The sequence below is a fragment of the Rana temporaria genome, chromosome 2, assembly GCF_905171775.1.
Source record: "Rana temporaria chromosome 2, aRanTem1.1, whole genome shotgun sequence".
Lineage (NCBI taxonomy): Eukaryota > Metazoa > Chordata > Amphibia > Anura > Ranidae > Rana > Rana temporaria.
Genome location: NC_053490.1, coordinates 201,665,464 through 201,691,981, shown reverse-complemented (window position 1 = coordinate 201,691,981; position 26,518 = coordinate 201,665,464). Strand labels below are relative to the sequence as shown.

The window sequence follows — 26,518 nt, the reverse complement described above, 5'->3', positions numbered from 1 at the left end:
GCCAGGCTATTGAATTTGTCAAGGGACTGTAAATATCTGTGGCGACGCAGGAAAGCTGGAAGTGCTGAACCAAGGAGGTGGCAGAGGAAAAACTCTAGCTTACAGCCCCTGGGAACCACCTCCTGCACCAAAGCATCCTGCTGTCCAAGTGTCTCCAAAAGACTAACAGGTGTCCCCACATGTTGAAAAGTGGGGGTAAACCTTTATGCCAAGAGGGTTTGGCAGACCAAAGTTCAGGCTTGGGTTTGGGCTCAGAGTATGCAGTAGGGATGAGCCTTTCCAGACTGAGCCTAATGCTTTGTACGCATGATCTGAATTTCGGATATTCCTACCATGTGTGGGCCCCATCTGACTTTTTTCCATCAGAGTTTAGAAATAGAACATATTTTATTTTAAGCCTATGGAAATCCGACGGAGAAAAAAAATACACATGCTCAGAATCAAGTCGACGCATGCTCTGAAGCATTAAACTTAATTTTTCTCGGCTCGTCAGTAGTGTTTTACCTCACCGCGTTTTGGACGGTGGTAATTTGGTCTGACAGTGTGTATGCAAAACAGCTTGAACGGAATCCTAACGGAAAATTCCATCGGATTTTATCCCTTCGGAAATTCCGATCGTGTGTACAGGACATTAGGCTTCTATGGATGTAGAAGATGTGTGTTCCTGCTACATGTGGTAGCTTTGATCATGGCATCCAGAGTGGACCCACAGAGAGATTGTCCCTCGAAGGTCATACGGAGTATGTGCTTCTTGGATGCAGGTTCTGCAGTCCTAAACTTCAACCAAAGGTTCTTCCACATGTAAACCGAAACTTGTGGGAAATGAGACAGGATCTTCCAACAGCCCTTCACAACTGAAGTTTATAGCTACAGCCATTTGTTCCAAATGTATCATGACCAAGGCCAAGGGATCAACCATAGTAGTGACTAGATCCCTTATAGCAGGGATATGCAATTAGCGGACCTCCAGCTGTTGCAAAACTACAAGTCCCATCATGCCTATGCCTCTGGGTGTCATGCTTGTGGCTGTCAGAGTCTTGCTATGCCTCATGGGACGTGTAGTTCTGCAACAGCTGGAGGTCCGCGAATTGCATATCCCTGCCTTATAGTATTTAAGCAGTCATTGAGAGTTTGACATATCAATAGAACAGCTAGAAGGGGGTGAAAAGCATAATCTACCAGTGGTTAGGAAAGCCTCTATCTGCATATCGGCAGGTTTGTTGCTTTAAGACAGGACACTAGATTAAGGGATAAGTTCATTCATTCACAGGAAATGGTAAATGAAGGAACGACAGGCCCGTGTGATCAGAGTACCGTACGGCTGCACTGATTTTGAATTGTGACAGCTGATGCAGGGAGAGTAAATCCCACCCACTGTCACACTGATGCAGAGATTGGGAGAGGCTGCAAAAGCTGGAAGATGTTACATGTTCCACCCTAAAAACAGGTGGAACATGCAACATGTTCTGAAAGGTAAACTTAGCCTTCAACAGGGTTGGTGGCAAATTTTTACCTAAAGCCTCTTCAAACTGATACAATACTAATAAGCACTTGGGGAAGAGCAAACATTTTGTCAGGCGTTTTCACATTCCATATATGAAGACTTGGAATAGTGGGTGCATTGGAAAGGCATTTGCGGTCTTAGGAGCATCAAAAGGACACTAGACTAGGAAAAGCACTGGTGGAAGAAAAGGGTTGATACTAGCGCTTCATATAAAATCAAAAATAGCTGACTGCTCCTAGGTAGGTTCATCTGGCAAAGACTGGAGTGAATCTGAATCAGACAGCCTTAATGGTTAATGACTCAGAGGCCATAGGCAGTTCAGATACAGAATTTGCAGGAAAAGATAAGGGTTCTTGTGGCCCTTCACCGGGGAGAGTATGAAGGGAACAGTGTGAGCAATATCCTGCACAAAAGGTGGTGGTACTCAAGGCCAAATGTTGCTCCAGTCTGGGTTGCAGGAAAGATAGGATTCATCTTACAGAGCACTTCCTGGAATGGTATTTCCTAGCTTTGCACCATGCAACATAGGTCTTCAGGCTGTGATGAGATTTTTTTAGAAGTAAAATTTCCTAGCTTTCAAAAGCATAAGGATGACTGTTTAAAAATATTTCAAGAATGAAGCCAGGTAACATTTGGCCAGACTGAGGCAGGCTGCTCCAAGGCAAGATTTCTGCACACAAATAAGGTCTCCTTTCATGCTAAAGCTGTAAGAAGAGATTCAGAGATAGACTCTGGAAGAGAAGGAGCCCACTTGCATCCCTATGATCCATGGCCCTTAACAGGGCTGAAAGTCTACTAATAAATGCAGACATAGTGGCTGAGGAGATCTAGGGAAACCTCTGAGGAGAGCAGCAACTCAGACTTGGGAAAGTGGTCATGACTAACTGCCCCCCCCCCCCCATTCCACAGCATTACCGGAGAATGAGATGGCATGGACCACTGACCCATTACCCTTGTATGATCTGCCATGTGTAGTAAGTAGTGGTGTAGTCATTTCAAATAATAGATGCGACAACAACCTCAGCCCTGAATGACTGTGGTGGGGCTGCAGTTCTCATTACCCGAGTACATATGTTAGGAACTGAGCCCTCTTCAGGTCTTTGCCTTCCTGGTAGGCATACCCCACAAAGGGTCTTTAGGTACAGGGATGGACCACTGCCCTGGACCTGTATAGCACCCTGTGGCTAACTAATCATGCTGCAGGCCTAGGTATTAGATTCCCTGAAGGTATACATCCTCACATACAAAAACTGATCATACCATGCTTTAGTTTTGACACCATAGATTTCTCTGAATCAACGGATGCACTTTTTCCCACCAGCAGTCTTTTAGCAAGGTCTTTCTTGTAAAATGCCTCAAACACATCCTTCCCTGAAAGAAAAAGAAAATATATTAACTGAACCGATAGGAGAATCAAATAAATTGAAAGGGAATTGCAGAACTTGCATCAGTATTAATCTTAGGCTTGAAACAAAGTTAAAGCGGAGTTTCACCCAAAAATGTAACTTCCGCTTTTTGCTCCCACTTAAAAGGGATAGATCGCCACAGATTCCGCGGCACTCTACGCCATGTCTGACCCCTTCTCCGTCCCCCCCGCTGTCTTCTGGGAGACACACAGGTCCCAGCGATGACACGCAGTGCAACTCGCGCATGTGCAGCAGGGAACCAGGCTGTGACGCCGTAAGGCTTCACTTCCCGATTCCCTTACTGAAGATGCCAGCGCCTGCACCCGGGAGCCGAGGGACAGATCGGCTTTGGGTGAGGACATCACGGGCGCCCTGGACAGGTAAATGTCCTAATATTAAAAGTCAGCAGCTGCAGTATTTGTAGCTGCTGACTTTAAATTATTATTTTTTTCACCTGAACTCCGCTTTAAGCAGACACTATCACTTTGCCCATGCAGTTTACTCTCACATTTTCTTGCTCCTCTGCAGCCTGCACTAAAATCAGCTGTCTGCAACCTGGTAGAGCGATAACTTCCCTCCTTCAGGCTGTGTTCACACTGAGGTGGGGGATCCGATCCAGATCGGAGGCGGGGATCCGATCCAGATCGGAGGCGGGGATCAGATCCATGGGAGATAAACAAAGGTGTGCCAAAAACTAAATGCAGCAGGAGATGCAACAAAAAGGTATAATTTATTTAAAATCAGCCAAATGGCTACTTACACTAATATAAAGATCAATAGACATATAACAGTATAATACTGTATACCACTGTTATTGTACAATATATAATGTTTTCATATTTGTAATAAACAATATATTTTTATACTTCCGCGTGCCTCAAAGTCCGACTTTGCCCACTCTTTGGATTGGGTGTTTTTTCCTATATTCAGTATAATACTGTAGTCACTCAGAGGACCCCCAGTGGATGGTGGTGTGTAGATAACACGAGAGGAGAGGAAACATTATCTCCATGTTCTGACATCACTTCCGATGCCACTCATAGTGTGTTCCATGCTGGTTCCGAGAAGACAAGATGGATGTCCGGCCGGGTTGTTCCTCTCCTCTCGCGTTAACATCTCCACACCACCATACAGTGGGGATTCGCTGAGCGACTACCATATTATACTGTTATATGCCCATTGATCATTATATTAGTGTGAGTAAACATTTTGTTGATTTTTATTAAATATACCATTCGTTGATCTCCTGCTGCACTTAGTTTTTGGTGCACCTGTTTTTCTTCCAGACACTGCGTCGCTCTCAAGGGAGCCGTCACTAATGCTGCAGATGTATACTTCCTGGACTTTATAGTTTTTTAGCTGTGTTGTCAGTGCATTTCGGTACCCTCTCGTGTACCATTCTGTTTTTTTCTTGGGGATCAGATCCCAATTGAGCAGAATAGTATAGATCAGTGATGGCGAACCCGTGGCACGCGTGCCGCTGCTGGCACTCCGAGCCTTTTCTGTGGGCACGCCATCAAATGAGGAAATCACACAGTGAAGCACAGAATCGTCCACACCGCACCGCAAACTACATCTCCCATAGTTCTGTGGGCTAGCGGTGACGTGCCCGAGTGGGAGTGACAAACAATAAGCGCCCGGGGTGACGAGCGCAATCATAGAATAGTTTTGTCCACACTTCTAATAACTGCTCCGCCCACCACCGCCTCTCAGCCAATCAGTATCGCTGTAACCCGCCCTCCTCCTGCAGCCCGCCACATTTGACAAGAAGATGCAGGCAGAGATGAATGCGTGGCTGAACTGTATTGAGGCGGGCGGGAGTGTGCTCTGCTCGGCTGTTCCCTGCACTTACCATGTTCCAACTTCCAGAGCCTTCTTCTCCTCTGTCAGGACCGGAGCTGCTGTGAGGCAGAGCAGGCTTTCTGTGATGGCCCCCCTTCCCTTCTCCGGTCAGCAGCACGAGCAGGGAGATCAAAGACACAGACATGGCTGTGTGCATTCTTCCTCACCCTTCTGCCAGCAGCGGGGGTGGTGATTTATAAAGCAACAGCAGGACTGAGCAGTTTGCAGAAGGGGACTGAATTGCAGGTAATCATTGACAGTAACCTCTAGCAACTGAATGATGGGCAGTAATGTATGGTAACCGATAGCAACTGAATGATGGGCAGTAATGTATGGTAACCGATAGCAACTGAATGGTGGGCAGTAATGTATAGCAACTGAATGGTGGGCAGTAATGTATAGCAACTGAATGGTGGGCAGTAATGTATAGTAACCGAATGATGTGCAGTAATGTATGGTAACCGATATCAACTGAATGGTGGGCAGTAATGTATAGTAACCAAATCATGGGCAGTAATTTATGGTAACCAATAGCAACTGAATGGTGGGCAGTAATGTATAGCAACCGAATGATGGTCAGTAATGCATGGTAACCGATAGCAACTGAATGGTGGGCAGTAATGTATAGCAACTGAATGGTGGGCAGTAATGTATAGCAACTGAATGGTGGGCAGTAATGTATAGCAACCGAATGGTGGGCAGGTATGTATAGCAACCGAATGGTGGGCAGTAATGTATAGTAACAGAATGGTGGGCAGTAATGTATAGCAACCGAATGATGGTCAGTAATGCATGGTAACCGATAGCAACTGAATGGTGGGCAGTAATGTATAGCAACTGAATGGTGGGCAGTAATGTATAGCAACTGAATGGTGGGCAGTAATGTATAGCAACTGAATGGTGGGCAGTAATGTATAGCAACCGAATGGTGGGCAGGTATGTATAGCAACCGAATGGTGGGCAGTAATGTATAGTAACAGAATGGTGGGCAGTAATGTATGGTAACCGATAGCAACTGAATGGTGGGCAGTAATGTATAGTAACCGAAAGCATAATTTACAGTTTTAATTCAGTGTTGGCACTTTGAAAGAAATAAGTTGGTTTTGCGTCGCGGTTTGGGCACTCGGGCTCAAAAAGGTTCGCCATCACTGGTATAGATCAATGACATTGTGCCTTTATCGAGAATTCATAGATCCAACCATATTATCCAATACATTGAAGAATGGTTTGATCAAACTGTTACATGTACGGCCACCATTATTAAAACCTTAGCTGTTCTGTAACACAGTGCATTTGAAACCAAGAACTACGTTCATTTGCTATTTTTATTTTCTCCTTTAAAGCGTTAAAACACAATGAGGGGAATTTATCAAAACTGGAGCAGACATAACCTGCATGGCAACAAATCAACTTCAATCTTACATATTCAAAGCTTAACTGAACAAGCAGAAGATAAGAGCTGATTGGCTGCCATGCACAGCAGCTCCAGATTCTGTCTGCTCCAGTTATGAGAAATGTTCCAATTTTTTTGGACTATTCTGTGCAACCTCTTTACAGAGCGAAGAAAACAGTTGTAAAAATGAACTGACCGACAAAAACCATGTACAGTATGAACACTTGTACAAGCCATGATAAAGACTGCCTTACTGGTAGAAACTATGCCCACCCTTGCTGACCCCTATAGTGTGGTTAGTGTAATGGCTACTGTACTCTGTTAAAGAAAAAACACATACCATGAATAAATCTAAAAATGATCATAATTTTATCAAGGAATCTTTCAAGTTCTTCATCAGTGGCTTCTTTGTTTCCAGAGCGTAACTTAGAATCAACATATTTCGCTGGAAAAGAAAAGAAGGGAAGAGCTTTGTATTATACGATTGTTACAAATTATGTGAAGCAAAAATAATACAGCAATCTGTAATGTGACAGCATTTTCACTAGTGCATACTGCATAATAAACAGCGCCCTCAAGTGGACAATGCATTAACTGCAAATAATCAAATAAAAGTAAGCAGCACCCTTTTCACTCTGCAGCTCTGGAGTCCCAGACTCCATATATGCACTCAATAATGATAGTATATAGGTAGAAATCCTAGCTGCATTTTAAACCAAATCCAGTATGTGTGCATAATACAGAACATTCAGGAATTTTCTTTTAAAGTGTAATGCAGAAAACAGCTTTAGTTTTGTTTTGCATAAAGAAGGAAAAGGATGAAACCTCTGTTGGGTTTTTACTGCTGTTTGGGTCACCACTGCAAGGCTATATTTACAAACCACTGCTCCTATGAAAAGCAAATCGGCATTTAGATCGCTTTTCAGGGCCATTTGACAGGGAGTGAGATGATGTGAAGCCTTCCCACTGCCTGTGTAAACCTCATAACTGCCACACAACATTGTAAGAGTTTCATTTGCTTGAATGGTCACATCAAGCCAGACGAGCATGACACATGGAATATATTTTGCCGTAAGAGAAAAGCATCACGACCATAGCATGTGAACACCCCATCGGTTGCCAGTGCAGATTAAGGTGGGGCAGTTGAGGACGTTGCTATAAAATGCAGCTCAACTGCATATTTTTTTTTCCCCCAGCAAGATTCTACTGTACAGTGGGGAAAACTTAGAACATCTTTTAGGTTTAATTACTCTGTGTGTCTACAATGGGGTATTTCCCTTTCACTGTCTGTTCTGAGAGCCCATCACCCACAGCACACTAGCAAAAAAGTGAGTTTGCACAGGGTGGGTTAGGTTTTAGGGGTATACCAGGGAGGGCATGTGCAAAAGCTTTGCCAGTGGCTATTCACCTGAACGTAGCAAACTATAACTTGGGGTCTACGAATATCCAGCCTGTGTCTGGGACTATATACATGTACATATTTTTGGCGGAGAAAAATAATGTGCATTTATTACTTTTTCTCACAGTAGCCTGCAAAGTATTGCACCCGTGATCAGTGGATTGGAGTGCAATGTCAGGGTCCTACAGACAAGCCCTGTAGCTTTCCATCTGTACTTGTGATACAGGCTGACTGTTTTAAGCTGCAGGGCTTGTAAATGAACTATAGAGTGCTCATCAGCACCCTTGCAGTCCATTGAGAACTACAAGCGGTCAGCTGCAATGGAAAACAATACTTTTAGTTCGGTCATTCACAGATTGCTGTGCATGAATGAAGAGGCTGTGTGAGCATTATTTATAAAATGTGACAGTGGGTGTGGGAAAAGAACCCACGCCTGCTGTTACAGAGTAGGAGGGGGTCAGAGGTGCGGGGGCAGGTCTGGAGCATGTTACACCAGAATTATGGGTGTAATGTGCAACATGCTCTGAAAGGTGAACTTATCCTTTAAGATAAAAACGATTTGGCTAGGTGTACACTTTAAGAAGAATCTACAATGTTCAATAAAAATATATTTTAAAATATTTAATTTGTTTAATCTGCGACCTCAGCACACAGCGGCTGCATATTTGCATACATTAGTGCCAATAGAGCTGTGCCGAGAGCGTGCGTCCTGCATGCTCCCAGTGGCTAACGGAAATATCCCGATCGCCGCTATGGCCGGCGCTGTATCACGGGAGCGCGCCCGCAGGAGCTTTCCAATATGCGAGCTCGCTCGCATGAAGGTGGAAAGCTCTTGCGGGGGAAGAGCCGAGACAGCCGCCGAGGGACCCCAAAAGACGTGGATCGGGGCCACTGTGTGCAAAACGAGCCGCACAGTGGAGGCAAGTATAACATGTTTGTTATTTAAACTTCAGTGATCCTTTAAACTTGTAAAAATACAGATTTATTGATACAAAAAGTATGAGAATAGACCATACAAAAGTTGAATAAAACCAAACGCATGATGAGAAGAGCAGCAGAGGACAGAAAACTGGAATGGTCCAATTCAACTGTCGGAGGGACAGGAAAAGTCAACAGTTGAATTGGGCCATTCCACTTTTCTGTCCTCTGCTGCTCTTCTCACCATGTGTTTGTTTTTTTTTTACTTTTGTATCGTGTATTCTCATACTTTTTGTATCAATAAATCTGTATTTTTACAAGTTTAATCACTGCTTATGGTCCGTTAAAAAACCCAATCCTGAGGAACCTGTCTTTCAAACAATCTATGAATGGAAGACCGGTAGATGAATGAAAGGTGTCCTCTATTCATAGACTGAAAAACAATCTATCTTCACACAGAATGCAGTGATAGATTTCCTCCACTGACATCTTATCAATACACTGAAATTACACTGTAAAAAAAAAAGACTTTTTTTTGTATTTCAGCAGTGAAGCTTGAACATTGTTACTACATACAGTTAATAAATTACTATGATTTACTCTTTAGATAATCTGTACTAAACATGTTGCCCAATCTCTGTTTTATAACATGTTCCTTTAAATTTGTTAACTGAGGAGTGCTTACTTATATAAAAGTTATCTTTTTAAATGGCAAGTTATGAATAGCATACTTCAAGTATTTTTTTACAGTGAATTCATCATGGCAAACCGGAACTTCAGTAGTACCTATAAGTTCTGCTGGTTTATTAGCTCGCTTGTTAATATATGTCTCAAAGGATTCTTTCATCACATTGACAAATAATTCATTCTTCTTGAAGCAGACATCAATTATATGGTCCACTTTATCTTTGAAATCCAGTAATTCTTGAACCATATCTTTGTCTTTTTCTGGATTCACTACTATTGAACTCCCAAAGCTCTGTAACAGGATGAAAAAGATGAACAGACAGATGGGAGGAAAATTCAGTGCAGCTTATGTCACATATATACGGAACATAAAACAATAAAAAGTACTGTATACAGCCAATCAGATAAGCTTATTTAAAAGTATATGCAACTGACACAAATACGCTTCTAACCTGGTTACTGTCATGTACAGCCTTCATGCCAATTTAAAACATTGGTTTCCCAGCTTTCACCTTAACACTCCGTCTCTAGCAACTGTGAAGTTCATTGTGTTCCTGGGGTTTTAAAGCACTGAGGGGAACACTGAGGAAGCAACCGAAATTGTCTACGGAGGTGGCCCTGTAGACGGCATACCCACCTGACAAATATCGATTGAAAAATTTAAGGAGCTGGGAAGAAACGTGTCAGCCAAGCAGCGGTTGAATCCAGTCAGATGTAGCTGCTGTTGGTGTATTCTGAGAGGTGTCTGCTCTAGCTGTCAGAATACAATGGCCACACCAGGAGATTTCACCATCTGGGCTATATCTGTTCAATTTTTTGTTCATCCTGCAGGCTGAATGAAAATAATCTGTGTGTATACCCAGTTTAAGACTGGGGCAGCCAGGATCTGGAGCAGCTGTGCATGGCATCCAAACAGCTTCTAGTCCTCATTTTACTCATTACAACTTGATAAAAAATAATGTTCTTTAGGAAGGAATATACATTCCACGTTAATAATTATGCCATCAAAATGAGTGTGTGCTGTAAATTGCCTCCAGCATTGCTCCGGTTTATTCTTGCTGAAGGCAGCCATTTTTCTGAAGCCCAGAGACCGCAACCAGCAGTAAATTATAAAGCGAAAATAAATCTATTGACTTATTGGTTTCAAAAAACGTTTCTGGAATGCTGGTGTTCTGTCAAAAGAGCCAACTTATCAAAATTACGTCACTTCCGGTGACTCTCCAACAGCAGTAATTGCAGATTTTGACGACTTGGCTGTTTTCACAGAACGCCAGCAGCGTATACACTATGGTACTTGATATTAGTGGACATTGTTAGTTTGCCCGCTAGTAACCAACAACATGGCCGCCTCCAAGCAGGCAACAACTTTTTTTTACTCCTTAGCCGGTGTTCTGTGAAAACAGCCAAGTCTTCAAAATCTGCAATTCCTGCTACTGGAGAGTAACCGGAAGTGACGTTATTGGAGATTTTGACGAGTTGGCTCTTTTGACAGCACACCGGGATTGCTAACTTTCACATTTACTTGTGCTCTCAACCAAACTATCAAATGGTTGGTATAATTACTGATGACATGTGCAGCACCATGGCAGTTGCAGATTCCTTGGCTGTAAAAAGATAGGAGGGTTTCATTCTGCTTTAAGGCTGTCAGCAGCTCAGCCTCTACAAACTCAGCAGTGCTGAGAGCAACTGAGCATGTGCAGAGCAGGGTGAGACCGTATATTACTGGATTTTAAACAGTATAGACACTTATTTTTAAGGTTTTACATAAGCTATACCTGCAAAAGGGGCCAGCCTGATATGATCTAGCAGGATCTTCTGACTAAAGTTCCACTTTAACTGAATAAGCTGAAGCTAGAAGCTGACCAGTTACTATGCACAGCTTCTCCAGATTCCGTCTAATCCAGTTTTAATAACCTCCCCTCTGCTGCTTTCTTTGGTCACCTATAGAAAAAAACTATACAAAAGTTGAAAGGGTATCTAAACCCAAGAACAAAATGTAATATATTGTTTTATATCATTTTATATTGAAATATAGTTTACCGCACCTCAGATGCATTAGGTTTTTTTTTTCAAATCTTTTTTCACCTGGCAATTCTCTAACACACTTAATATTCTAGAGCACAGGTGTCAAACAAGGCCCGCGGGCCGAATCCGGCCCTCGCACCTCTCCAGCAGCTGCAGAAGAGCTCCAGCCCTTCTCTGGTCCTCCTCCAGACCTTTACTTTCTGCTTTCAAGAAATGCATCCAGCTTCTTTCCAGCAGCAGCACAAGGTAAGGGGGTGCACTGTGATGTAAGGGAGAGTGGGGGACTCAACTTCTGATGGTGGGGTGACATCTAATGTAAAGGGGAGGGGATGTGCTGGACATCTAATCTTACAGATACAACCGGCCCTTTTGAGGGCAATCATAATGCTGATGCAGCCCACAATGAAATTAAGTTTGACACCCCTGTTCTAGAGTGACAATGCTCACCTACTGCATCTATAGAGGAGCAGTGCTATCAACCTAGGACAAGTGTGTTAGGATTACAGAAGAATTTTTCATTTTCATCCATAAAATATAGGAGTATGCTCCTTAGCCCAAAGAGATAGCTGGGAACAGTACTAACTGATAACAGTGGAGCACAGACAGAGAACACAGGAAGATAAAAGCTCACTAGATTTCTGGCTGAATCAACAGGTATTTCTTTGAACAAATATAACAAGACACTCAATGCAAAATGGAGAAGTTAATGGTTAGAGTTTACATGCACTATGAGAACTGAACTACTACTGAAATACTAGAGCTGCAATGTTGGCCTCCTTCTGAAAATACTAGTTGCTTAGCTATCCCTGACCTCAGAATCCAGCAAGCAAAGTGAGAACATCTGATCTGCTCCCTTGTGACTTTTGTCAGCTAGAGCAGTGGTCATCAACCCTGTCCTCAGGGCCCACTAACAGGCCAGGTTTGCAAGATAACTGAAATACATGACAGGTGATATAATTTGCTGGTCAGTGATTGCAATATTCTAGTCTGCATCTCCCCAAGGTAATACATAAAACCTGGCCTGCTAGTGGGCCCTGAGGACAGGGTTGATGACCACTGAGCTAGAGGACCAGAAAGCCAGTCAGGCAAGTTGCAAGAGGCAAATAATGACAGGTGTTTTATAACACTCAGTCCAGTTTTTTTTTTTTTTAAGTTGTACAGATTTAAAAATAATTAATTACTCCATACTTTAATATACTCCCCCCAGTGTTGCAGCTGGATTGCCTGACCACCTTTGACCCGACTGTAAAGCTGATACATAAGTTTCAGGTCTGGAACTCTGTTTTCATCCAGCATGTTCTTCAAACCTGTGTGGGTATAAAACACCACAGAACCATTAAAAACACAATTAATTTTGTCTTCAGTCAAGTTTAAAGTCTGTAGATGTTACCAAGTATAAAAACTGCAAAATGGCAGGACATGACATTTTTTTTGCCCCTTATAAAACTCTTGGATCGCCTGAGGTCAGTTGTTGCCCTTTCAAGTTCTGGATCTCATGCCAACATCAGCCGATTCTCTGTTCCTGGGTGTGCATAACAGTATTAAATAACAGAGTGTCATAATGGTTTAAGATCCTCTAACCTGTAGGGTTTACCAGGCTCAAGAAGAATTTCAAGGGAGACTTGCCTGGGAATAGGGAGGAGTTGCTAAGCATGCTCAAACTGAAACCAAGGGTCACCTGGGAATTATATATGATCCAAGGATCCCACACTTTGAGGAATTTGGCATTGGTGTCCTCTAGAATGAAGGCGAGCTTCTCGAGCTCCATCGTGCCCAAGAGCCTCTGTCGCATGTTTGTTTCCATGCTTGGCCCAGAGTTTGCCAGCACATATGCTTTTTAGAGGTATTGACTCGATTTGATTTTAAAGTGTAGCTAAAGACAATTTTTTATTTTGGACAGAGTGGAGAGGGATAAGGACACTCGTCAAGTTTTTATAGGTGTCTGTGCCCCTATAAGGGAGATTCATCCTCGATATTTTTTCAGTTTACCTCTATCATTGACTGTGAAAGTAAAAGAAAATCCCAAATTTTGTGTTGTCCGCAGAACAATAATAGAGGAGGAGAAATGGGGACACTGGTTCTGGTGACCTGGGGGGCTCCAAGTGAGTTCTTTAACTTACAGGGATTTTCTCTGACGTTCTGTTTTGGCAATGGGCCAGAAGTGAAGATAAATCTCCCCAATGGGACACAAATGGCAAAAACAAAACAAAAAAAACAACAACCTAACAGCGGGTATCCAAAATGGAAAAAAAAGTTTAGCCTATAGTTCCACTTTAAATTTGTATGTATTTTACCATAGAATGATTGCATGAAAGTAATAAACATTTCTAAGAAACAGACAGAAATTTCCTGATTGACTGGGGGTTGTGGGTCTAGACCAGGAATCTTTAAACTATGGCCCTCCAGCTGTTGCAGAACTACACTTCCCATGAGGTATTGTAAAACTCACATTCACAGACATGACTAGGAATGATGGGAATTATAGCTCCTGAACGACTAAAGGGCCATAGTTTGATGACCCCCTGCTCTAGACCATTTGTTCAAGAAAGTTTAGGTTCCAGCCCCAAAAAAACAAGGCAATATTAGTTCAACTATGCAGTATTACAATGTACTGCTGAAACAACTTACTAGATCCCCAAAAACTGGAATGATGATACAAACATTTTACTAGCTTACCTTTTTGCAAGATGGCGGCTAAGTGCTCTCCCAGCAACTGTTTCTCTACACAAGCTATCAGAGGTTTGCTGAATGAGAAAGCAGAAGGTACTATTCAGTTCCTAGGACATATGGTAAAATCATCCCTAGTAACACTAGTGAACTCTGAATAGTATACACTTGCATTATGTATAAAATTCAAAACATGTAAATAATAAATGTATGTTTATTTCAAAAATACAAAATAATAGCTACAAAAAATGTCTGCAACTGATATCAAATATGACACACTGGCTAAAGGTCTGCAATTGCTAGTTCATTCTGCCAAGCACTCCCTACTGCCAAAAAGGTCTAAATATATGCAATAAGAAAAAATAGCACAGAGGCTTGGCAGCTTAACCACTTAAGCCCCGAACCAAAATGCAGCTAAAGGCCCAGGCCAGGTTTTGGGATTCGGCACTGCGTCGCTTTAACAGACAATTGCGCGGACGTGCGACGTGGCTCCCAAACAAAATTGACGTCCTTTTTTTCCCCCACAAATAGAGCTTTCTTTTGGTGGTATTTGATCACCTCTGCGGTTTTTATCTTTTGCGCTATAAACAAAAATAGAGCGACAGTTTTGAAAAAAAATGCAATATTTTTTACTTTTTTCTATAATAATCATTCCCCAAAAATATATAAAAAAACATTTTTTTTCCCCTCAGTTTAGGCCGATACGTATTATTCTACATATTTTTGGTAAAAAAAAAAAAAATCGCAATAAGCGTTTACCGGTTGGTTTGCGCAAAATTGATAGTGTTTACAAAATAGGGGATAGTTTTATTGCATTTTTATTATTTTTTTTTTTTACTACTAATGGCGGCGATCAGCGATTTTTTTCGTGACTGCGACATTATGGCGGACACTTCGGACAATTTTGACAAATTTTTGGGACCATTGTCATTTTCACAGCAAAAAATGCATTTAAATTGCATTGTTTATTGTGAAAATGACAGTTGCAGTTTGGGAGTTAACCACAGGGGGCGCTGTAGGAGTTAGGGTTCACCTAGTGTGTGTTTACAACTGTAGGGGGGTGTGGCTGTAGGTCTAACGTCATCGATTGTGTCTCCCTATAAAAAGGGATGACACATTCGATGCAGCCGCCACAGTGAAGCACGGGGAAGCTGTGTTTACATACGGCTCTCCCCGTTCTTCAGCGCCGGGGAGCGATCGCGAGGGGGTGGCTAGAAACTAATAGCCGTCCCCTCATCCCGGATCGCTCCCAGACAATTTCCGAGCGCCGCATGTACCGGGGGGCCCTCGATCGGACCCCTGACCCACGTCTAGGCAGGGACGTACGGGTACGCCCATCTGCCTGTACGTGCCATTCTGTGGACGTATATATACATGCAGCGGTCGTTAAGTGGTTAAATGTTGTGACATTAGGCACAGCTCAATGTAATTTTGTATTACCTACTCTGGCTGCCCAGTAACACTGACATTGGATGTTGAATTATCTCCTCTATTCACAAAATCAAGGTGAATGGAGAAATCCTCCACGCTGAGGCATTGTATTTGGATCGGTACTCTCTGCTGTCAGAATACATTGATCAGCGGCTGCACCATTGATCAAAAAAATTCTGCTACAAGCACATTTAACAGAAGTCAATCTAATGAGCAGGACAGCCACATAAGGATCAACATGTTCATCCATGTATGGCCAGCTTTAGTATGAACCGAGCCTAAGTGTTTTAAAAAAATGTCATGCTACTTATGATCACTTACTGTGTCCCATGATCCAAGTATGTGATTACACGGTCTGACTCTTCTTCCAAGCGCCTGTTCACATGATGGAGATACTCGGGAACCTATAAAAACATATTAAAAAAGAAAAAGAAGGAAAATATAGTTCATTATTTACTGTACAGGGAGTTTTTTATTCATTCTTCAAAAAAGAATCAGGGCACAAACATAATCATAAGAAAGATTAGCAAGGTTGTTCAGAGTTTTGGGAAAATCTCAGGAGATAGAGTTCCTCAAACATGGGAATTGCTTACCATCTCTTCTCTTGTGCACCTTTAAAAGTCGAATCCTTGCCCCAAGGCTATTGCACAGAGCGGTCTCTTACCTCCTCTTTGGTGGTCTCCTGCTTCCGCTGTTGTCTGCTTTTTCTTCTTCCATGTGCTCCCCTAGTAAGAGGCTTGCTATGGGGGCACCCATGTGGGCGCACTCCCAATCTAGGCTGTGTGCTTGCATAGGCACACAGCACCAGTAAGCCATGCCCCCTGCTTCACAGGAGTTTGACTGACAGTAGCAGGGGCCAATTGCTCCCACAGCTGCCCGAGTCTCCTGTGAGACCAGGAACCGGAGGAGGACTGCTGCAGCTATGACAGGGCTTGATCAATGAGACAAGCCAGCTACATCACTAACCTAGTCTCAAAATACGTACCCAATCGCTCCCTTCGTTCTTCTCAAGACCTCCTGCTCTCTAGCTCCCTCATCACCTCCTCCCATGCTCGCCTCCAGAACTTTTCCAGAGCCTCTCCAATCCTATGGAACTCCTTACCCCAATCTGTCCGATTATCTCCTACTCTATTATAGCTTTTAGACGATGCCTGAAAACCCTTCTCTTCAGAGAAGCCTATCCAACCCACACCTAACAACTGTATTTTCATTTTCTCCATCTGATCATCCCCCACAGTTATTACCTTTTGTTCCACCTGACCTTGGCCTGCCGGCTTCACTGCCCGATTCCCTACTGTGCATGCGCGAGGATCGCGGCGAGCCGTCACTGGTCCCCGCTCTCTCCTGGGAACAGTGTTCCCCAGAAGACAGTGGGGGGGGGGGGGGGAGTGAGGTCACAGGCTGGATTCCCCGCGGGGATCAGACCCAAAAGTGGTGCAAATACCTGTCTCAGACAGGTATCTGCACCCCCCTCCCCCCTGAAAGCCAAATGTGTCACCGGAGGGGGGGGGGGGGGAATCCAAAAAGCGGGAGGTTCACTTTTTGGGTGAACCTCCACTTTAAGGATGGGGGGGAATAATGGGATATTTTTTACCTTAATGCATCAAGGGAAAAAAAATTGTGACTTTAGTACCACGTTTAAATTTGACTGCACTCACCTCACTTTCTTGCATTAGTCTCTGCCCTTCGGCTGCATATAGGCAATTTGTTTCTTCCAGGAATCTTGCTTCAAATGAATCTTTGTACATCTAATTGAACCAAAGAAAAACTGCGTACATGAAAACTGTTTTATATTTATAAAAGGAAAATCACAAAATATTAAGAAATTATGACAGTCAACAACAATAGACCAGAAGTAACATAAATTGCCATGGTTAAAGCATACTTAAAAAAAAAAAAAAAAAAAGTCTTTGTATTCACCTTAAAAACCTTCTTTTGGAATTCACTGAGAAACAAAGAATGTATTTTACCTTTGGGTCATACAGCCCCCTACAGGAGGCCACTGGCAAACAAAACTGTAGTTCGGTTAAACCCCCATACCATCAGCATGCCTCGGTTTCGTAGCATGAGAAAGGGCCTTCTCACCATCGTAAAAGTGATCGGGCAGCTGTAGAGCTGTGTGGATCACATTTACTGAAAATCTGATCACCAGCTGAAAAAAAGGATAGCAAGCTCATTGATGCAACTGCTGCCATATGCTTATGTTACCCACAAAATGATCTTCTTTAATTTAAGAGTAATAACAGTAGACTGCAACTCCTTGAGAGCAAGCTCATCAGTTAGAGACTGGAGCGATTTAGAATCAGACTCTCTGTGGCTGATGGCTTAGAAACCACCAGGAGCATGTATAAATCGGAGAATGTGCAGAGCATGGCATAAAAGCACGCCTGTGGCCTCTGCAGAGTCAGTAAACAACTAGGTGATTTGTGTTGTAAAGTCTTGCATCTTACATAGTAAAACCTTGCAAAGTAAAAAACATCAGCCGAAAGGATAGACACCCCATAGAGCTAAAAAGGACCCGATGACAGAGTATACAATAGGAACAGAGGGCAACACGACTCCAATCTGCAGACATTGGCACAATCGGAAAGTACGCTGCAAGCAGACTAAGAGTGAGAGGTAGGACAACAACTACCTCCCCATGTCTAGACTCAGACATGAGATGGTAATGCAACATGAGAAACAGGCTACGAAGCAAGGCCGCACTACTCACAAAACCAAAAGCTCTACATAATACTGCAATTGAAGGGACAAGCTTGAGTAGAAATGTGAAGAAGAGAGTCTTGATGGAAGAAAAAAAGCTTTGAAAGACCAAGAAAAAATTATGCTAACAAAAATAGATTATATTCTAAGACACTAGTAAAAAAACTGAGGTATGCTAGTATTAGGAGGGGTTATGCTGGGCTGACCTACATGTATTTTGCCAATGTCCAATACTCCTGTAAGTGGCAGTATGAGCACAGCAAAAGAGCAGCTGGCCCTGTGAACAGCCGCTGCATGCATGGTAGGAGGCCACTGGTGCTGCCTTGCTAGCACATGCGCATTTGGCAACCACTGTTTTTCAATGACATGGTGCATGCGTACATGCAACAGCCAGGCACAGCGCCAGATTACACAAAAACAGCTGCCTTACTGCACATGCGCTGGCGAGACAGCTACATTTATTATAGCTTATAATCTATTTGGATTTATTATTACTTTATTGCTACACTATTTTCCCATAAAATGTATTAAATATCTGTGTCAAGGAAAATCTTTCAGGTAAGAAAATAGTCTTATAAGAATAAGTTCACATCTGAGCAGGTCTGACTATTAACGTGTTTGTAAAAGCAATTTTGTTTAAATTAAAATAACAAACATGTTATACTTACCTGCTCTGTGCATTGGTATTGTACAGAGCAGCCTCAAACCTCCTCTTCTTGGCCCCCCCTACTGGCATTCCTGGCACTGACTCTTCTCAGAGTGTCCCCATAGTATGCCACTTGCTATGGGGGCACTCAAGCGGGCCTGCTCCTGAGCTGGGAGACACAGCACGGCTCGGCACCAACTCGCTGTTCATAGGATTTCAATGACAGCAGCAAGCAGCAAAGACTCTCTTCTCTGCCTCAGCAAAGCCTGTGAGAGCATGGAGACAGAAGAGAAGACTGGCAGAAGGGCATGGCACTGGATCGATGTAGGATGCAGGTAAGTGTTCAGGGGGCAGAAGAAGGCGGGTGTACAGCAAACGTAAAAACATTTTTTACCTTAATGCAGGGAATACAGGTAAAGGTAAAGGTAAAAAAAACATAAAAAGGAAACATATTTTAGCTTTAGAACCTCTTTAAGCTCTAAACAGCCTACTAAACTGCATTGTCTGAAGTGGAAAGAAACCACAGTCTTTACACACAAACTTCAGCTTGAGGAGACTTGTCCCAGGGGTCGACAAATCCCGGGCGCCAGGTCGCCATGGCGACTAGAAATAGGGTCCTGGCGACTTGGCTTGGAAGGGGGGGCAAAAACAAAAAAAAAATTTTTTTTTTTTTGTGAGCTGGCACCATCTGGTGGTGAGCCGTTGGTATTACAAGTTATTACCACCAGATGTGTAAGCTGGCGCCATCTGGTGGTGGCCGTTGGTATTACAAGTCAAGCATTACAAGTTAAACAGCAATTCTAATGTAATTTTTCACTATTTTCACTGCCATCTTCTTCCCTCTAATTAGAACCCCCAAACATTATATATATTTTTTATCCTAACACCCTAGAGAATAAAATGGCGATCGTTGCAATACTTTCTGTCATGCCGTATTTGCGCAGCGGTCTTGCAAGCGCACTTTTCTGGGGAAAAAATTACACTTTTTTTAATTAAAAAATAAGACAACAGTAAAATTATCAACATTTTTTTTAAATATTATGAAAGATAATGTTACGCCGAGTAAATTGATACCCAACATGTCACGCTTCAAAATTATGTCCGCTCGTGGAATGGCGTCAAACTTTTACCCTTTAAAATCTCCATAGGCGACGTTTAAAAAACTCTACAGGTTGCATGTTTTGAGTTACAGAGGAGGTCTAGGGCTAGAATTATTGCTCTCGCTCTACCAATCGCGGCGATACCTCACGTGTGGTTTGAACACCGTTTACATGTGCGGTCGCTGCTCACGTATGTGTTCGCTTCTGCGCGCAAGCTCGTCGTGACGGGGCGCATTTTCTGGCTCCTAACTGTTTTAGCTGGCTCCTAGATTCCAAGCAAATTTGTCAACCCCTGACTTGTCCATCTATGGGCAACTCCCATAGGCTTTTGAGGTAGACTTAAACAGATGTATACACTATGGCTCTTTATTAGCAGAATTGTTAAAAAGGCATAGTAAGGCTGTTCACTCACTTGTAAGTCAGATAGCATTGTAAGTAAACTTCGCAACAAGCTTCGGTCCACAGCTTCCCCAGAACGCTCTCTCTCAATGAGGAGGAGGATGCCTTCAATTGTCTTTGTCTGAACTAGTTTGTCACTTATAACATGACAGCGAAAAAGCTCCAAACCCATATCCCTAAACAAATACCAAAAAAGGAATATATTTGTATGTACATTCATCAATATTCCAAGTATACTGCATAACTAAATCAGCTGTTCAATCCATGAGATATAATAATTGCATATCAAAATTGTAAAATATCACGGGCAAGCGTCAGTGTTTAGGCACCTTGAATAGAAGAATCCATTTTGCTTTCCGTTAGTCTTTTAGCTTGCACAAACCGGGAACAGATCTTCCACTTACCCAAATTTTCATAGACGACGGTGCCATTATTAATGCCCAATTCACTCAACCATCAATTGTAGAGTCAGTCGCTGATCTCGTACCAGCATTTGTTGCCCTTGCTTGATCATGTCTAGGGTTCTGCTAGTCGACGGCCAACATCAACATGGTTCATACAAGTCCTGTTGTGAAAGCGTTTCAGCCAGTCCTAAAAACATTTTCTGCTCACGACTTCCATCCTCTACACTTGCACAACATTTCATGCGTTTCCGTCACCGGTTCTACCGATTTGTAGCAGAACTTGATGTTCACTCGTTGCTCCATTGCACTGTGACCTTACCTCTCACACTGACTGCCCGCAGCGGATTTACCCTGATGATCACATGTACTCTACTATAGGTGGCGCTTCTCGGCGTGTCTCCGCATAGCCGCGTCCATTTGTCCCATGTTGCCGCTGAGATATCAGACTACTCAAACTTTTTAGACAGACTCCGTACATTAAAAATTTTGGTTTGTATCAACTGTTTTCTTGTTTTGTACAAGACATTTTATTATGCATTTGTGAGATTTCTCACATTTTACCCACTCAAAGATATAAAAGAAAACAAACTAAGTTTTATATGGTTGTGTGAATATATGTTCTAATCTGGTACCATTAAAATCCCAATTTGTGGTTATGGGTTTTTAAAATGTTATTCTGGGGATGCAAGTACCAAAGAGTTTAGGTACCTTTTAATTTTTTAGATTAAAGACTAAATGCATCTGGTAATTTTGCTTCTGTTTACACACTTACCATATAGAGGGAAGCACGGAATTTTGAAGAACATAAGTTCGATCCAAGAATAGGAAAATGCCCCGGATCATGATCTAAAGAAACATGTATTACATTTTACAGTAGAATAACTAAAAGAAATAGTAATAAGAATTAATCCATGCAACGCAATTTACAATTTAGATGAAAATCATCAACAGGTATAATCCCCACCAAAGCAAACAATGTCCACCCAAAGTTAAAAGTGTTATACTTACCTTGCTCTGTGCAAAGGTTTTGCAAACAGTGGTGCCCTACTTACTCTTCTGGCGCTACTCCATCCTACATGTATCCCCACTCAGCAAACCGGCTGCTGTGGGGCACCCATGCAGGCAAGACGGCTGCTGTGGGGCACCCCATGCAGGTGCGCTCTCAAGCCAGGCAGTGTGCATCCATAGACTCTCCCACAGCCCAGCTTGGCCACGCCCCCCCCCCCCCCCCCCCCAAGGATTTGACTGACTGTGTATCCTGCACAAAGAGTGTGGCTACCAGCGGGGACAGAGCTAAATCGAGATAGGACTCAGGTTAATATTTAGGCCTGGGATGGGAATTTGGGGGGTGAAAACAGGCAGTGAAAGTTTTTATTACGGTAATGTGGAAAATGCATTAAAGTGGATCTAAAGTTAAAAAAACATTGTTAACCTTAATGCATTAAGGTAAAAAAAATGTATAGCACTTGCTCTGTCCCCATCTCCCCCCCAAAACACTTACCCATCACCTTTCTTGATCCAGCGCTGTTCCCACCGATCTCTTTCTGCATCCACAAGCCCCACAGAGTAGTCAGTCAAATCCTGTGAAAAGGAAGCAGGGGGGCGTGGCCAAGTTGCACCGTGTGTGCCACCATATTATACAACTTGATATGAGGGCACACTGAGGAGGAGGAGGAGCGAAAAGAGCCAGTGCGGGGACCCCCAAAAAAGAAGGAATGGCAAGTACAACATGTTTTTTTTATTTGAATTAAACAAAAGTGCTTTTACAACTGCATTACGGTTGTAAAAAGACTTGCTGTACTATCGTGTACTGACTGGGTTACGGTTAATTGCTCATTAAAAAAAAACAAAAAAAAAAACACTAGGACTTTTCAAAGCATGTTATACTTACCTCAGTTGATTTTGCAGAGCAGCCCGCATCCTCCTCTACTGGGGTCCTTCTTTGCTACTCCTGGCCCCTCCTTCCTATTGAGTCCCCCTACAGTCAGCAGCTTCCTATGGGGGCACTGGAGCCGAATCACAGCTCCGTGTGTCCATTTAGACTCGGAGCCCTGACCCAGCCCTGCCCCCTATCACCCCTGATTGGCTGACTGACTTTGATTGACAGCCGCAGGAGTCAATGGCGCCACTGCTGTGTCTCAGCCAATCAGGAGTGTCCCGGATGGCTTGGACATTCGTGGACATCGCTGGAGAGAGATGGGGCTCAGGTAAGTATGGGGGTGCTGGGGAGGCTGCTACTCACAAAAGGTTTATCTTAATGCATAGAAAGCATTAAGATGAAAAAAAAAAAAAAAAAACACACGTCTTCCTTTCCCTTTTTTCGCACTCTAGCACCTCCACCTGTGCGACCAGTCCCTCAAAGTCTTTAACTTTATGCTGGTAGTTAAATGAAATACAATGCAGGATCAACAGTCCTGCATTGTACATAAAGACGCAGAGGGGCCCACCCACAACCCAGAGGTAAGAAAAGCATGCCAGCGGCTGGGGAAACAAGGCATAACAAATTATTGAAGACTTTCCCTCCCCCCTAGACTTAAACAGCATTTAACCTTTGTAGTGCACTACAATTTAAAAATCGTCCTCAGAGTTTAGCTTTAACAAACTGTCAGAATAATGGGTTTATTTAGCTTATGTTTTACATGCTTTGTACAGTAAATAAAAAAAGGGAATATTTGTTTTAAGTGCTACAATATATTTCAGTAATTTGTTTTAGAGTGTTTTCTCTAAATCTCAATCTGTATACAATTTCAAATATCTAGAATATGTATTAGGAAAAAAATACATAACCTCAAACTTACCATTTGCCTACAATGATCTTCCCAGCACAGGTTAACCTTTTTTAAAAATAAAAAGCTATCAAGAGATTCTGTGCAACATTGAATGAATTAAGGAAATTTACTGTTAAACACATTGCAAATATAGATGAGATATTAGCAGTGGAACAAAACAAAAAGTAAAATCAGCATATCATACCTGTAATTACTGTTGCAATTTAAAACAATAAAAAAAAAAAAAAAGTCAAAATGTCTTTATATGACCCTAATGTATTCCCTGTAACAGCAGCAATCACAACAGGGTGGGAGGGCGAGCAACGGGAACCATTCAGAGCTCTAGTACTTTATGTCCTGCTGTCAGTCCAACATTATGAACATGCTTATGAAAGAAGAAAGGAGTTAGAGTCTGATCAATTTTATTGTGGTTTCTTTACAGTGGCAAAAATTATTATATGATCCTCGGCAGATTTTGTAAGTTTGCCTACTTACAAAGAAATGAAGGGTCTATAATTGTTATCATAGGTGAATAAGACAGAATATCAACCACAAATCCAAAAAAAAAAAAAAAGACACAAATGTTATAAATTGAGTTGCAGTTCAGCAAGTAAAATATATTATTAAATCCCCCTACCAACCAACAATAATTTTGGCTCCAGTACACAGATTAGTCCTGTTAATTTAAAGCGGGGGTTCACCCGAAAAACAAATTTTTAACATAAGATTGAGGCTAATTACGGGAAGCACAATCGGGATTACGGGAAGCACAATCGGGTGGTTTTTTTTTTTAAATCAATGCAGTACTTACCGTTTTAGAGATAGATGTTCTCCCGCCGCTTCCGTGTATGGTCTGCGGGACTGGGCGTTCCTATTTGATTGACAGCCTTCCGACCGTCGCATACAGCGCGTCACGAGTTGCCGAAAGTAGCCGAACGTCGGTGCGCAGGCGCCATATAGAGCCGCACCGACGTTTCGCTTCTTTCGGCAACTCGTGACGCGTTGTATGCGACGGTCGGAAGGCTGTCAATCAAATAGGAACGCCCAGTCCCGAAGACCATACCCGGAAGACGTGGAGAACATCTATCTCTAAAAGGTTAAGTACTGCATTGATTTAAAAAAAAAAAAAAAACCCCGATTGTGCTTCCCGTAATTAGCCTCAATCTAATGTTCAAATTTTTTTTTCGGGTGAACCCCCGCTTTAAGAAGGTGCCAACGACAACTCGTTTTTAGGGATGAGGCGAACACCCTCCCGTTGGGTTCGCACCAGAACCTTTGAACGGACCGAACGTTTGCGCGAACATTTAGAACCCCATTGACGTCTATGGGACTCGAACGTTTGAATTCAAAAGTGCTCATTTTAAAGCCTAATATGCAAGTTATTGTCGTAACGTCTTTGAGAACCCGGGTCTTGCCCCAGGGAACATGTATCAATGGAAAAAAAAGTTTTAAAAAACAGTCGTTTTTTCAGGAGCAGTGATTTTAATGATGCTTAAATTTAAAAAAGAAAAAATTCCTTTAAATATTGTACCTGCTGGGAGTCTATAGTATGCCTGTAAAAACGTCTTTGAGAACCCGGGCCTTGCCCGAGGGAACATGTATCAGTAGAAAAAAAGTTTTAAAAACGGTAGTTTTTTTCAGGACTCCTGAAAAAGTAACTGTTTTTAAAACTTTTTTTCCATTGATACATGTTCCCTCGGGCAAGTCCCGGGTTCTCAATGACGTTTTCACAGGCATACTATAGACTCCCAGCAGGTACAATATTTAAAGGAATTTTTCCTTTTTTTTAATTTAAGCATCATTAAAATCACTGCTCCTGAATCTTTAGGTGCAAACCACAGAGCACACGGCCAGTACACACCAAGTAGCTTTAGGTGCAAACTACAGAGCACACGGCCAGTACACACCAAGTAGCTTTAGGTGCAAACTACAGAGGACACAGGCAACAAACCACGTAAGAATACTGCAGCTAGCACAATCACCTGCCTGCCAGTAAATTAGGAAGAACTGATCTAGCTAAACTATACAGTGTATAAATATATGTACAACACCTGGGATGTATATATATCCTCTACACGCTAACATTACCTGACTAGCCTGCCTGCCTGATCTACCTGCAAAAAATGACACTCTCTCTGTCCTCTCAACCACCGCAACACACTACACAAGGCTGACCTGCAGGTGTGGCCTTTTATAGTGTGGGGCGTGTACTAAACCCCCTGAGCCATAATTGGCCAAAGCCACCCTGGCTTTGGCCAATTATGGCTCTCCGTTTTTTGCAAGCTGTGATTGGCCAAGCATGCGGGTCATAGTGCATGCTTGGCCAATCATCAGCCAGCGATGCTGCAGTGAATTATGGTCTGTGAAACGTAACTGGAATTTGGAGCGAACGACCCGTTTTGTTCGTATTTCGACGAACGATCTAACATACGATGTTCGAGTCGAACAAGGGGTCGACTCGAATACGAACGAAGCTCATCCATACTCGTTATGTGTATAGAAGACATCTGTCAAAGAATCTCTTTCTTCTGCTGTGGGCAGCTGAAGCTGCTGCCTGTTCACTTCCTAGATTTACACAGACACACAAAGGCACACCTCCAGCTCTATAGCTCTCATTGACCCTCTTATGACTTACCGCCCCCCCCTCCTCCTTTCCTGGAAAACTCTCAGGAGAGTGAGAGAGAGAGCTGTGCATGGTGTCATAAGCCTAGGCTTTTTTTTTTTTTTTTACCAGACAAGAAACAGGAAGTGGGCTGTATAAGTTTACTGGTAGAAAAAAAATGTTTTACTATCCAAAATTAAAACAAGGGCAGAAGAATCAATAGATGGAAAGATGAAAAAATGACTGAAGTTCCGCTTTAAGGATCTGGAGAAGATCTGTAAAGAAGACTGGACTAAAATCCCTCCTGAGATGTGTGCAAACCTGGTCACTAACTACAAGAAATGTCTGACCTCTGCGCTTGTCAACAAGGGTTTCTCCACCAAATACTAAGTCATGTTTTGCTTGGGGATTAAATACTTATTTTACTCACCGAACTGCAACTCAGTTTATAACATTTGTATCGTGTGTTTCTTTCTGGATTTTTGGTATAAATTCTGTTTCTATCATTTAAAATACACCTATGATAAAAATTATAGACGATTCATTTCTTTGAGAGTGGGCAAACTTACAAAATCTGCATGGGATCAAATAATGATTTTCCCCACTGTACGGCCCCCCATCTAA

General features: G+C 42.6%; 1 protein-coding gene across 3 annotated transcripts in view; it reads right to left on the bottom strand.

The window, feature by feature from the left end:
• The window catches only part of CUL4A (cullin 4A), a 79,030-nt gene that overhangs the window by 26,574 nt on the left and 25,938 nt on the right, over positions 1 to 26,518 (bottom strand). For all 3 annotated transcript variants that reach the window (XM_040336248.1, XM_040336246.1, XM_040336247.1), the window contains exons 5-14: positions 23,323 to 23,392; positions 21,297 to 21,370; positions 20,134 to 20,296; positions 16,931 to 17,020; positions 15,594 to 15,676; positions 13,851 to 13,918; positions 12,363 to 12,481; positions 9,249 to 9,441; positions 6,486 to 6,590; positions 2,765 to 2,875 (exon numbers count right to left, since the gene is read on the bottom strand). In XM_040336248.1, the coding sequence (XP_040192182.1) occupies positions 2,765 to 2,875; positions 6,486 to 6,590; positions 9,249 to 9,441; positions 12,363 to 12,481; positions 13,851 to 13,918; positions 15,594 to 15,676; positions 16,931 to 17,020; positions 20,134 to 20,296; positions 21,297 to 21,370; positions 23,323 to 23,392 (1,076 nt within the window). The remainder of the gene's footprint in view (positions 1 to 2,764; positions 2,876 to 6,485; positions 6,591 to 9,248; positions 9,442 to 12,362; positions 12,482 to 13,850; positions 13,919 to 15,593; positions 15,677 to 16,930; positions 17,021 to 20,133; positions 20,297 to 21,296; positions 21,371 to 23,322; positions 23,393 to 26,518) is intronic.